At 38.4% G+C, this 14778-nt stretch overlaps 1 protein-coding gene across 1 annotated transcript; it reads right to left on the reverse strand.

The window, feature by feature from the left end:
• Positions 1–1074: 1074 nt before the first annotated feature.
• LOC121734745 lies at positions 1075–13780 on the reverse strand. The gene is made up of 2 exons (XM_042125350.1): positions 13652–13780; positions 1075–3614 (listed from the first exon to the last, which is right to left on the reverse strand). The coding sequence occupies exons 1-2, from the start codon at positions 13658–13660 to the stop codon at positions 2766–2768; spliced, it is 858 nt and encodes a 285-aa protein (XP_041981284.1). The 5' UTR covers positions 13661–13780; the 3' UTR covers positions 1075–2765.
• Positions 13781–14778: the final 998 nt, after the last annotated feature.

Genomic DNA, 14778 nt, shown 5'->3' on the forward strand with positions numbered 1-14778 from the left:
AGACTATGAAATGGTATAATATGGTAGTGATGATGATGATGATGATGATGAACAATGTAATTTGCATAGTAGCATATGCTTTCTGTTCTTAAAACAACGCCGAAACTCCCAAACTTGTATCTATAAAGAATCAGGAATTCTCTCAGCACCTTCCGAACCACGGTATACCAGGTATATCTCGGTGCAAAATCTTACTTGTTGGTAGCATATGCTTAGAATACTTCTCACGAAACTGAAGTCACCATATGTTTCCCTATAAGTTTTGAGGAGTTCCCTCGATTACTTATGGATCCTTCATCAGATCACCACTTTTCTGAATATAATACCAAATTGGGATGATACCCTATATACCAAAAGAAAAATTTTGAAAATCGGTTAACAAACGGCGGAGTAATCGTTGAATATAAGAAAACGAACATAACACCTCCCCAATTTTGAAAGTCGGTTAAAATTATAGCCTATGTGTTATTTATTTAATATTTTAATCAGCACATGAATTGAATAACAAAATTTTTTTCAAATTAATCGTAGCACCATCTGTCAGGACAAACTAAAATTGAAATAGAATAATATTGAATGCGATGATAGCGCCGTCCGCCGGATCTAATGTAAAACATTCCAAAATCAACAACTCCTTATAAATAAGAAATTAATTGAAAAAACATTTTCCAGTAGACCAAACTGTAAATCTAAACCATTCTCGAATCTCCACGAACACACACAAAAAATTTCATCAAAATTGGTCCAGTCGTTTAGGAGGAGTTCAGTCACATACACACGCACACAAGAAATATATATATTAAGATGAGAGCCAGTGTACTTTTTAACCGAATTCCAAAAAGAGGAGGTTTTATATTGCACGGCTGTAATATTTTTTTATCAAGCTAAGTCAAGGATTTACGCAAAGAAATTGCAATGAGGCGTGCTTCAAAACAAAACCGCGATAAACGCCGATAGCACTCCGATAACATCGCATGGATATTAACAATAATATAAAATCCATTTTATACCTGCTCCTAAAACAAAATTTTAATACTTAATTGATACGTAGACATAAAAATTATATAAATATATAATATTTTCTCATCAAATTTTAATATCCTAGACGTAAATATAAAATATTAGAACAATCTTTCGAAAACATCATGATAAAATACAAAAATAATTATACATAGCGAGGCAAGTTACTTAAATAATTTTGGCATAACACTATTATTACAAAACATATGAAAACAAATCATCAAAATACAAAATGACAATCGGTACAAAAAGTTAAAAATCATCGGTTCTATCTTAACATTAGGTATTATGCAATTACTCTATCCGTTGTGCAGAATATAAATATTTTGTATTCATTATAAGGCACATACTTACAAATACTAATAATTTATAAATCCATTTTCTTTAAGTACATAATTCTGTAGAAACTTCCACCCCGGGAGCGGACTGACTAATAGCATCTCCTACTTACAAGTTAAACTTTGCCGAAATATATACAACAGACGAAGGCCAGCTTCTAACAACTAGTAGAAGCCCAAATTAGATAAAAACTGATTAATTTTCAGCATGGTCCCCTGATACGCAACTCACGTAAGCCATCACATAGATTATTCCGATTTCAACCGAAGTTTCAACCCCTCAATTTTCAACCATCGACTATAATAGCGGCGGTGCGCAGGGCAGATTTTTAGGTCCTACTCAAAAATATTTAATTTGCTTATCACTTATCATTGTCTACTGTCTAGTCTTTATATTTTTAACCGACATGGACGCCTTATTTTTTACAAACATTTTCGGACGTGAGTTGAAATTTTAGGGGGTGAAACCGCAATAATTGTAGTGTTCAAACCATGCTGCAAATTGTCCAGTCGTACGTCGGCTTCCACCTAACATTCTCGTTGTGAAAGTGCTAATCTGCGACTGGCGGTACGAGGCGTCAGGCGACACAGGCTCATTACCGGGAAATTATTATAATATTATGCTACAATAGTGAACGGACGAATTGTACTGTCGTTTGTATCGCGGGGCCGCGCTCACACTTACACACTAAAGCCTGACCAGGAAAATACCTGAGGATGATTCATTTTTTTACACGAACGAATAGTTATTTTCTGTTACGCACTTGGGTTTTCAACCCTCATTCTTAAAACAATGTAACGTATTAGGGATGAACATTTTGGGAACACGAGATAAACTGTTTAGCTCGTCGTCGGTTGAATCTCAAAGTTGAAGTTCTAAAATGAATATTTTAAGACTGTTCAGTGTTCAATAAATTTTGCAGACAAGTTCACATTTTCCTGGTCGTGCTGCTTAACGAATTTCAGTCGAAAACATACCGCGGCGAGCGGGGGCCGGGGGAAACGCGCGGAGCAATTAACGCAACAGTAAACGACGCGGTTCCCACAGCCGCGGGGCGCGCCGTTGGCGAGTGCGGCGGGAACCCACTACATGTGACAACGTGGAAAGCGCCGGCAAAAACGCGCCGGTTTTTCTTCGGAACGAACAATAGGAAGAAACCTTATCGCGCGGTATCGGCTTTCTAAACGTAATTGCGCCGATAACCATCATTTGCATTGTTCGCGATCGGGAGAAAATTTATCGCTCCACATTCGATCGGCCGAGAAAACGGCTCCCGCTCAAATTTAATTATCGCCGGCGGCCCGCGCGGCCCGCCGAGCTCGCCGCGGACACACGCGAGGATCGACGCGTCCGCACCGACTACTCACACGCGACGACTCGCACTCCCAACGCGACCGCGGCCCGCGCTAGGCCGCGCCGGCCTCCTGCTTCTGCTGGATCATGGATTCCCACTGCGCGATGAGGCGCGTGGAGCTGGGCGCGAGGAACTCCTGGCCCGGCGCCAGCTCGCACAGCTCGGCCAGCGACTTGGCCGGCTTGAGGCTGCCGAGCGACTCGTGGCCGGAGCTGTTCCGCGGCGACGGCGACCGCAGCTCCTCGCCGAGCGCCTCGTACAGCTCGCCGATGGACTTGGTGGCCTTGAGCCGGCCCGGCGGCGGGATGTCCTCCTCGGACTCCGCGCCGCTGTCGCTGTCCGTCAAGTCGATGTCGAAGGGCCGCTGCTGCCGCCTCATCCGCCGGAGCTCGTGCTCGCGGTTTTTCATCTCCTGGAGCTCCCGCTGGATCTTCTCTTCGACGGGGACATAGCCCTTCCGAACCGGCTTGCCATCGGGCGTCCGGGTGATCTCGGCGGGCGCGATCACGATGGGCGAGATGACGGGTGGGAAGACCAGAGGCGGCGCGATGGCCGCGGGCGGCGTGGGCGGCGTGGGGGCGGCGGGCAGCCTGCCCTTGTTGGCGATGAACCGCTGCATGATGCCCTTGGTGCCGTTCTGCGGGGTGAAGCGGCGCGTGTAGCCGTTGGTCGCGGGAGGTGCGGGGGGCGAGGGGCCCAGCAGGTGGGAGGTGGACACGGCCCGGTTCAGCTTCTGCTTGTCGGTTCCATTAACGTGTCCGTTCTGTTTGCTGACCTCGATGGTGGACTCCGACATGAGCCGGTTCACCCGGAAGTGTCCCTCCTTGAACTCCCTCTCCCTCTCCGTGACTTCTATTATCTCCCTCTGGATCCTCGTGAGGGGATCCTCCTTTAGCGCCGTCTGCAAAGATATAAACAGAATTTTAGTTTTAAATATTCAGTTTCTCAATCGGTATGCACGTAATATTTTGATTATAATCCGAATTAATTTTGCGGGTTTTCATTGGCCACACTCACAAAAACTACAAAAACCAGACAGCAAATTAAAATGTTATGACTTTTTAAGCGTACACTAACACCGAAATTTGAATAATATTCCAAAAGAAATTGCTTGGAAACACCAGCCTTACGTAAACAAAAAACTAATTAGTATAATTTATTCCACGGTAGAAGAATAACCGGATGTGCTGGGTTCAGTTTACAGGTGCAACGAGTATACCGTATGGTCTCTAATCCATACTTATATTATAAATGCGAAAGTGTGTATGTCTATCTGTTCGTCTGTCTGTCTGTCTGTCTGTTCCCTCTACACGCTCAAACCGCTAAACCGATTTAGCTAAAAATTTGCATGGAGATACTTTGAGTGCCGGGAAAGGACATAGGATACTTTTTGTCCTACAAAAATGCACGGTTCCCGCGATAAACGAGTTTTGGCGCAACGGAGTTGCGGGCGTCATCTAGTATTATAATAAAGCATGTAACATGCTGTTTGTGTGAACACACTTAAGAGGAGTCCACACCGCCCTTTTTCCCATACAAACGTTGTCCCCTGTTTCCTCCCTGGATAATGCTAGTAGAGTTATAATTTTTTTCCTGAATATCTACGGCCAGTAATACAATGTCCCTATGTTTTCTTTTTTTTCATAATTTAATTATTGAAAAAGATATAAACGTTCAAAAACCCAAAAAAATTGCCAGATTTTCCGCTGTGTTCAAACGTCCAGAAAACAGATTTGGCTAGATTATACAAAAAAAGCAAAACATAGGAACACAGCTCAAGCCTTTTTTTAATCTTTAATGAAAAAAGTACTTAAATCGGTTAAGTTTTGGAGAAGGAATCAGGGGACAAGGAATCGTTGATTTTCTGGATTTTCTGCAGTTGTCTCTATCGCGTTCTGCGGTATAGGCTTGAGGTAAGGGAGACAGCTATAAATATTTCACGTACTTTTTTTTCATTTCTCTAGCCCCTGGTGTTTCCTCTTAACTATCTCTCTTACTTTTATTCGTTGGATAGTCTATTTTAAAGCTCGCTGTGTGTGTATGTCATGGACTCATGCCTTCGTAGCGTTGTGGTTTAGAGCTTGGCTTTTAATTCATAGTTCAATTTCTGCGTTGGGACAAGAATTTTTGGTAAGGGCAATGCAGGAATATTTCTTTGACGATTGTGTCTCATTGTCTGTCTGACCGTCAATCATGGCAGCTGAATAGATATTTAAATATATACATTACAGATATATGTATAAGTAAACATACTATATGTTAAAGTTACATAGACTTTGTTAACTTTAACATACTCTATGTCACCTTTCTTCAGCTGCCATATTTATAGTATATTATTTAGCACTATAAAAATGACTTTTGGCTTAACTAGCTTGTTATCAAAAAATCTGCTACAGTCATTGGAGTCGGTGAATTTTCGTTTTGCGCTTACGATGGCGATACGAAGCTACGGGTAAAATGTAATTTATCAGCGTTCCTATATCTAGCTAGAAGCTGGCAACACTGCTCGCAGCTCGCTAATCAATTATGCACAGATCGCAATAACTTTTTACGCGATTTACAATGGCCGATTATAACGAAGGCCGTGCTGCAAGTTTACGGTAAGATTAATATTGACTAAGACGACAATAGATAGGTACATTAATTACTATTGCTAAATGTTAATGACATGATGACTCGTACCGACTCGTACGTCTACATGGATTATCAGAACATAGACCTACAAACATCTGTTGACTCTTGTATGACATTGATATACAGGGTGTAACAAAAGGGATTTGTTACACCCTGTAATACTTTATGGTGTGTATAGGTTACCTATATTGAGTTCGCTGTGAAAGTAGCAGCGCTGAAAGAGTAAGTTTCTTATCACCTTTGTATGGAAAAAATCACGACTCTTGCCCAAACTACAAATCACAAAAAATTATCTTTCAGCGCTGCTACGTTCACGGTGAACTCTATACAAGGGACTTATACACACCCTAAACTCTGAAGTGTTATCACTTAGTTTCGTAACACCTTGCAGAGCGTGGTTTTTATACAGTTGTCGATTAAAATTACACAAACTCGGATGATATCGACAAGAGTGGCCAAGTGTGACCTGGGAAACTTGGGCTGCTTATTGACACTTTCTGGTTTCGGTACCACGGAGTACTTTTAATTTTTAACCCTAAAACTAACTATAGTGTTCCCGTTTCATAATTAAAAATCTCGATTTTGCCTGCGGCGGAGACAAAAATATTTTGTACCGTAATAAGATATATTATGTCGCTTTGTGTTCATTGTTGCTCCTAGCAAAATTTTTTTTTTACTATCGCACGTTTGGGCCCTTGTGGCCCGGCCAGGGGCCCCGAATAATTCATATGGCATATACGGCATATACGGCGGTAGCTACGCCCCTGGTGCTAATCCTCTCGAATGCGATGTTAGTTTACTCTAAGCACTTATCTCCTGCAGCATCAGTACCTTTATCAAGTTAACTGTACCGGGTTATTAAGTCGTAATCGTCGACGTAAGAGTAACGGACCTTGCGCGGGCGCAGCGCCGACCCTGCCAGCGTGACACACATACGGACTGGTTTTTTCTCTAACATTGATGTAACCATATCGATATTATATACACATATTACATGCTGCGGTGATATGTGGATATGGAGCAATAAATCTTTGCCTATGACCTACGTCAATCTTACGTAAAAATATTATAGTAAGGGCCTGTTTCACCACTTCCTGATAAGCTATCCACGTGTTGTGAATAGCTTATCCGGCACTTATCAGGAAGTAGTGAAACAACCCCTTAAGTCATATTTCTACCAAAAAATAGTTTCATCTTATCAATTGCTTAGGTACACGGAGTATAATATGATAAGATGAGACTTGAGTTATTGAACTATGACCAATGGATCTACGGATTTTAATAAAAAAACTAAAAAAAAAAACGCTTTTAGCACGTACTAAGCCAATCCGCCATCTTGGATGTCTGCCATGTTAGTTTTAAGTCACGTGACTTTTTTTTTTTGTATTCCTGACAGCAAACCCTTTTATTTCATACCCATATCATGAGGGTGCACTTCAAATAGCCTGTCCGCCATCTTGGGGAGGCCGACATATTGGATTTGTAATGACGTTTCTAATTTCTTAGCTAATCGTGTAATATATTATCATCAGAACTCAGAGCAAAATTTCATCCTAATCGAAGACCAGGAAGTCAAATTAAGATTCCAAGATTTTCTTATATAGTTACAAGTGAAGCTGATATAAGCGTATTAAAAATTAGGTACTCTACTCGAAATACCATGATACTCATAATATACACATAATATACTCCCACTTGTAAGTGACCGGACCGATCTCGAATAAAGCTTAGAATCTTTTAGACTGCAAGAACTGACATAAACTACCTTTTACAATGTTATGATTTCAAGCGCACAGAGTCGCGGGTAATATTTTGTTACTCACATTGAATTGTGTTAAAGAGATATGGATTTTAAAGCCTTTTCTATAGGCAGGCACAATGTAGGTCATGTACAAGTGTAAAAATGGCAGCATGATTCATGATTCATGAAGGTGAAGAATTTTACTTTCATTGCTCGAAAGATCACGACATTCGCGATTGTTTAAGAACTAAATTGCAGGAGAAATTTGACGGAAGCAGACTTACTCGTTGTTCAGTGCTATTATAGTAATCTGCGAGAAGTTGTTACTATGTTTCGGGAATTATTTTTATACGTCGTTTGTCAAATATGCATATCACACTAATGCTATAAAGGCGAAAGTGGTTATATATTTGTTACTTCTTCACGCAAAACTTTAGGCTATAATAATATATGTTATTTCTTTGAGTAGGTGGGTGGGTATTTTTGTGTGCTTTAAATACCTTAATTAGTATTGGCAGTATGTGGGTCGAGTCGAGACGAGTTCTCGTATTTGGTGTGGAATGTGGTGTGTGGCTGCAGAACCGAATTAGACATACATACAAGTGACAAGTGCTATAACAGCTGTAGATAAAGCCGCGAGGCGAGACTATATTTCTATTGATATAAGAAATTCCTGTAAAGTTTAATTATGTAGTTGCTTCAACTATAAACATAGTGCGTTATGTCAAAAACAAAAGAAGTTAAAATTTTCAAAATACAAAATTTAAATAATGGGTACTAATAATAATTATCATGCACAATAGTAGATAGTTAATACTACTACGCTTATGTTCAGTACTAAAACGTATATAATATAATACCTATATATATAATAATAATATAATAGAACGTTAAAACAACTTAGATAAATCACAAGTCTACTCCAGAAATAAAAAAAAAATTAAAAGTAAATAAGTTTTTTTTTATTAAAGTTTAATATATAAGCTTTTTCGAAAAGTAAAAGAAGCTAGCTACGTTTCACCCACAGCCCACCGAGAACCGGCGAAACATACTCAGTTTTGTAAACCACACACAATCATAGGTCTAAGTGGAAAATATTAATTAAACTAATTGGATATAATTTTTTATTTATACACTCAGCCTGGGAAAAAGTAAGGACATAATATCTAGATTACTCTGAGACGTGAGCTAATGTCGGTTTGTGAACCGACATTAGCTCACGTCTCAGATTATATTACCTTCACAGGACCTCTATGTTGCTGACAATAAGAACTATAATCTTGACTGACGTGAAATAACTGTGTTTGTAGATTACTATCAGCTGTACGCACGACGCGAGTAGCTGTATATCTGATTGGTTAAAAGTTTGCGACAAGTTCAAGGACTGCCATTAGAACTTAAGCTTTACTATAATAGTCATTCCCACAAGGCGAATATTTACTTATATACCTCTTTAAATATTTTAATATTATACCTCTGTATATATGTATGTTGACGTTGTATAATTTTAAGTTACAGCATTGTAAATTTTATTTTGAAAGATGAATTTTTTATCTCACATTTTTTTTTGGTAAAAAAGTGAGCCCCCTGCGAGTTTCTTACGCCGGTTCTTCTCGCCGGGATAGTTGCCGAACCGGTGGTAGGCACCACCAAGTTAAGTTAAAACCCAAGTGGGGGCCGGCGGCAAAGTCCCCCGCATATTAATCCAATTTTACTCGAAAGAGTATATTTAGGTTAGAAGAAATTCACTCTTAATTATTTCAATTTCAATTTCAATTTATTTATTTGCTCTAAAAGTGTAATACAGTAGGTGGTAATGATGTTCTTATAGTCTAACACTTTTAGCTATATTATAAAATAGCATGCAAATATACATAATTATTATAAAAATTTAAATTTAAACTCTTAATTGTCCAATTTTAACATTAATCATTAGATATTATTGGAAGTCAACATTCGTCCAAGTAATAATTAAAATATCAAATTGCTAGAGTAATAAATCGTAGATGACATGTCAGTACAATTATTGTTTAAATTAATTATCACGTTTACATTATAATAGGAAAGAAAAACAGAGAAGACATCAAGTTCATACGAACTAATTAGAATAAATGTATGTCATAGTCATATTAATAACTTATCTGAAAGAATTTCCTAAAATCTACTCAGAAATAAAACAATTTTTATTTGTTATTTTTATTCTGTATTTACAGAGATATATTTATCCATACTAACATTATAAATGCGAAAGTGTGTCTGTATGTTACCACTACACGTCCAAGCCGCTGAACCGATTTTGCTGAAATTTTGTGTGAAGAATTTTTTCCGGGGAATGACAGGATACTTTTTATCTCGGAAAAATGTACGGTTCCTGCGCGATAAACGAGTTGCGGGCGTCATCTTGTTTTTAGTAAAAGTTATAATAATCCTCCATTCTCTTGTAGTAAAACTTTATACTGAAACTGAAAACTAACGAACACTTCAGATTTCGGAGAAAAAATGGAAATAAGTTTATTAATTTTGTAGCTACAATAAGGACAGACATACATGTGTACATGACATGTCAAATATATTATGATCACCCGTTATTACAAGTGTAATGATATTTATCTCCCCATTTCACCTTTATCTCCCACCAAATAATTAGGTCAATACAAAAGACATAAACGCGCGCCGAAGCTGCTGTATTACATTTTGCCAGTAGTAATTAATTATTGTTTATTTCATTTCTTTTCCTTTCTTTGATATTGTACTTATAATTTATTTGCACAAATACATGTGCGGGGATGTAAAATACTAACACCATATTGTACGATATTTTTTGGAAAAAAAAATGATTTATTGTAATTTGTAACTTGAAAAGAACTGTAAAAATAAGCTAGCAAATGCTGCTACAACATTAAAACACTTTATTTAATCACTGGGTTACATTGGGCGCAATGAAAATGAGTAAAAACTTGTGAATGAGATGGGTTATATTCATGTTAATTTTAATATTAATGTACAATAAATAATCAAGTTTCGAAAAATATTAACATACGTTAACGTAATAACAAAAGTGAAAAGCCATTCCTTGCCGCTACGGTACAGCATGATTAATACCTACGTCTGATATGACCCTTATGATTAACGCCATAAGGGTCACTCTCATAGATAGTGAAACGTAAAACAACTGTGAATGAACTATTGCGACACGGAGGACAATATTAGCACAGTATAAATATCACATAGTAGATTCACTCAGCCCTTCCTTTAATTTAAATTTCAAACTTGTGCAAGTTTTAAACACGTGATACTGCATTGTTAATTTGTTATGCTACATTGAGGGATTGGAAAAGACGGTTATGTGTGTGAACCCCAATCAAGTAGTTTAGTATGAAGATGACCTACTGCAGGGGTCACCAAATGGCGGACCGCGGTCCGCATCCGGACCGCCGACCGCATCCGGACCGCCGCCCTATTGTGTGCGGACCAAGCATGTTCGGAGATGATCTTCGTTCATCTAAGTACTTGAACATCTCCAGGATTTGATGTCCCCTTACTAATAAACGCTGTATAAGCTTTGAATAGTTATACAGTGTTTTGTCTTCTTCAATCCAATTAAAAATGTCACTTGTGTGGCAGGAACAAAACACTGCTAGCTACAAAAAATGGTAACTTTTCATTGATATCTAAAAATACCTTTGTAATTTTCGTAATTACCTTTGTTTAATATTTTTTTTATATAAAATGTGTGGACCGCGAAGGTCATTTCATGTCTTAAAACGGACCCCGAGCGAAATTAATGGTGACCCCTGACCTACTATACTGTACTAACTACTGTGTTATGACTTATGATATTTTTTTGATAATAGTTTTCATGTAAGGTCTCATCGTTTTCTAGATTCCACGAAGACTGTAATTTCTAGACTTCCGAGATATTTAGTGGGCGATTCCAGTTGAAATTGTTTTCTCAGCGGTCTTAGTTATTTCTATATCCGCAATACAGTTACACGCAACTTAAAGCACAACTTTTTCTGAGGATTAGAGGTACTTGCTTAGTTGAAACTTGCATGATAATATCACTATTTCGTTGAAATTGTAGACATAAAAAATACATAATATCAAATAATTATATAGTATAGATAGTGACGTAAAATAAATAGAAATATACCGCAAAGTAATTTAAGGCGTGTCTCCTGTCTAGTATTTTTGTTTAAATTCAACATTAAAGTGGAATCTGGATATTGGATACCCAGGAGTATTGGGTACCAACCAGTTTTGTTTACTCTTACTTCGTTACTTCGCTAACTTGGTACGTGATAACACGTGAGTAGTGACTAGTGAGTGATGATCTACGTGAGTTCTCTCAGGTTAAGGAGGGTCACTTTATATAAGAAGTGACAGAAGTTATTTTTAACAAGCTATGTTAGATCTCATCCAGATTATGAGACACACAACTTTCGTTCATATATTATTAGGTATTCTCAAGGGCGTCGCCAAGGGGGGGCAAAGAGGGGCAGCTGCCCCCCCCCCCCCACCCTACAGATTAAAAAAATATACAATGTTATTATAACTTATTTACAAGTTTTTTATTGCATAGTCAAGAGCTCGTGCTCGTGTAGCTATTAGCTTTACACATTGGACTCTGTACTATCACAGAATATATATTATGTATATAGTACTAAGATACTTTTTTTACAATCGCTGTAGATGTAAGGCTCGTAGTACAAGTGCAAAGCTTCATGAAGCTTTTCGACAGCACATGCATGTGCTGTCGACTTTACCTACAATTCATACCTACTTTTCTCATTCATAGAGAATGAGAAAAGTATGAATTGTAGTAGGTAAAGTCAACTTGCCCCCCCCTGCGCCATCGGCTGGCGACGCCCTTGGGTATTCTAATAAGAAAATTTTCATGATTACTTACCTACTTGTTATCACAGCTATGATTTTATATATTAAAGTAAGTGATTAATGGAAAATGAAATACAATAGATTTTAAACCTAATAATTTACTTGTCTCTAGCTTTAATAGTTATAGGGCTCCAAATATTATGTTAAGTGCATGTATGTCTTTTGATTTTCATAGTTTGCAGTTTAGATTTCAAGTCCAACCGATTTTATGTTCTAAAAATCTACTATAACTATATAATTACTCTGAATAAAAACTATTTTGATTTGACCTTTTCACGTCGTAGGTAAACTAGATAGCAATTAATATGTAGAAAATATGATAAAATTATTATGGCTTTCAATGATAACCTACGTTTTTAAAAGGAATTTCCATTGAATGTGTAGTTTGACCATGATGCATGCATACCGATTACGGGCATTATGCGGACTTTATCGAACGGGAGCATCGCATACATTTCGCCAACACAGGCACTCACACTGCACACAGCTCATCCACAGTATGTATAGCATACAGTAGAATACTTGTGTGGCCTTGAAAGCGCTCAAAACAGGTCAATATCACAATTCTACTATGGCAATTTTGTTCCTCGTTTGATCCATTTTTCAAATATGTGCAGTAGGTAGGTATAACATTCGTTTCAGTTATATTGAGAATACTTTTTTGCTGTTTCACAGGGATCAAACTAGCAAGTAGCAACATATTATGCTGCATTAAAGTTCCACAAAATATTATAATCTAGGTAAAGTTCAATTTGTGTTTAATGTGATGCTACCAGCTACACTCTTTTTCCGCTCGAATCATTTGAAATCACGTACCTACGCCCATTTCGGTCTGACTTTAATAGACCTGACAGGGTTGCGGATTCCATCGTTTCCGCAGCTACGGCTGTACATGAACCACTATCATGGGGTTCTAGACGTTCTAGTGGTTAGATCTCACGCCTGGGAGTCCCATATAATCCGTTAAGGAAACTGCGCATTTCTCTATGAAAGAAGGGTCTACTATGAATATATTCTACTGTATGTTACCATAATATTGTGTGCACAGAACTCATCCGAGTAAAAGTAACGGAACGATTGTTAATAATGTGCGCGATAATTGTCGCGTGCGAGCGCCCGCCGTATAACAACATAATCATACTACCCCATCTATCTTATTTACTTTTACCCGATTGTGAATAAAACAATGATGTTGCATTCAAAATTATTTTACTCCTTATAGAACCTCTACACCCGCAAGGACCACATTGAGTTCGTTACTCTGATTTGAGATTTCTGTAAAGTTATTTCAGTTCTGAAAGTAAGTACCTTCTAGAATCTAGACAGTAGCTTTATATCAAAGGATCTCTGCTATAGAAGTTTCCAGGCAAATCAGGGCAGTGTTTACAACTTCCTAGGTACAACTATATCTGTGTTTCAAGTGGCTAGGTGATGAAACTCCGTGGTCCGTGGTCCGGTATGCGGCCAAACCACTCCACCATAAGCGTATTGTTTCATAAGCCGAACACAATCAATTATTGCGAACGAAATATCGGAGATAGCTTATCGAGTGTACCGTAATCTTGGCCGCTCACAAAAAACCGCGTTTAAAAGTAATTAAACGAGATGATGCACTTTAAAGTGGCAAGCGAGTTAAGTAGTACAGTTGTCCCACGTAGGATACTCACTTCGCTCATAGTGCTCGTATAATCCGATAAAAACTTGTTCACATCACATACACATAACTGCACTGCCACGAGTCGCGCGTCGTGCCGCGCGGGCTAACGTCCTCTGTCCTCGCTGAGGCGCGCCGGCCCTCACGGTGCGAGTGAGATAGCGACACCCGCGAAAGAGACCACTTTCTCACCTGTGCGACTTTACCCATCAGGGTTACCAGCTTTGAGGTTTTCCCCCCACAATGGTTTAAAAGATCTAATTAATCGATGAATAAAATCATGTTTTATTTAAAACGAGACCATGCCTGCAACTCCGTTGCGTTAAAATTCGTTTATTACGCGGTAACCATACATTTTACCGGGATGAAAAGTATCCTATGTCCTTTCCTGGGACTCAAAGTGTCATCATACCACAACAAAATCGGTTCAGCGGTTTGGTCGTGAAGAGGTAACTGTCAACAGACAGACAGGCACACTTATAATATTAGCATGGATGGGTGTCAACTTGTCAAGAATCATGATGCACTTTTTAAACGTCGGATGTATTAGTGCCTACCACCGAATGGACTTTTTCAGGTGTGTTTGTTATCATGGTGTGTATTACGTTTTTAGAAGATTTTTTGTATTATTATTGTGATGAATTTAAAGGTTTTTTTACCTATATTTAGGGTTAAAAATTCTTAGGAATTGGTAACTCTGTAATCTGTTACCCATAGATAGTACAGATATTTAAATTAAGAACTTTACCCGCGCGTGCTGTTTTACCCAATGAAATTTGAGAGCGGATTCACGCGCTGGTGGATTCGGAGGGTCCCGACTCCCGCAGGAAGGAAGGACAGTTGTGGGAAAGACGAGCCATGACTAGCCGTGCGTGCATCCACAAATCCTTACCAAAAAAAACAGTATAAAAGGCCAAGGCACTTGTCACTCTAGTGTTGCTACAGGCGACGCATATTTGATCAGGTGATTCGTGTGCTCGTTGTTTCTTATCAAAAAAGAACGAAATAACTTATTTAATAATATAAAGAGTTTTTTATACATAAAGTAACTTTTTATTTTCTCCTCCTCTTAAATACTTAAATAACCTCTTAAATGAGTCTTGAATACCGCAGACAGATGTTGGACCTATGTAATCTGCA

Source organism: Aricia agestis, chromosome 16 (assembly GCF_905147365.1).
Source record: "Aricia agestis chromosome 16, ilAriAges1.1, whole genome shotgun sequence".
In the NCBI taxonomy this organism is placed as follows: Eukaryota; Metazoa; Arthropoda; class Insecta; order Lepidoptera; family Lycaenidae; genus Aricia; species Aricia agestis.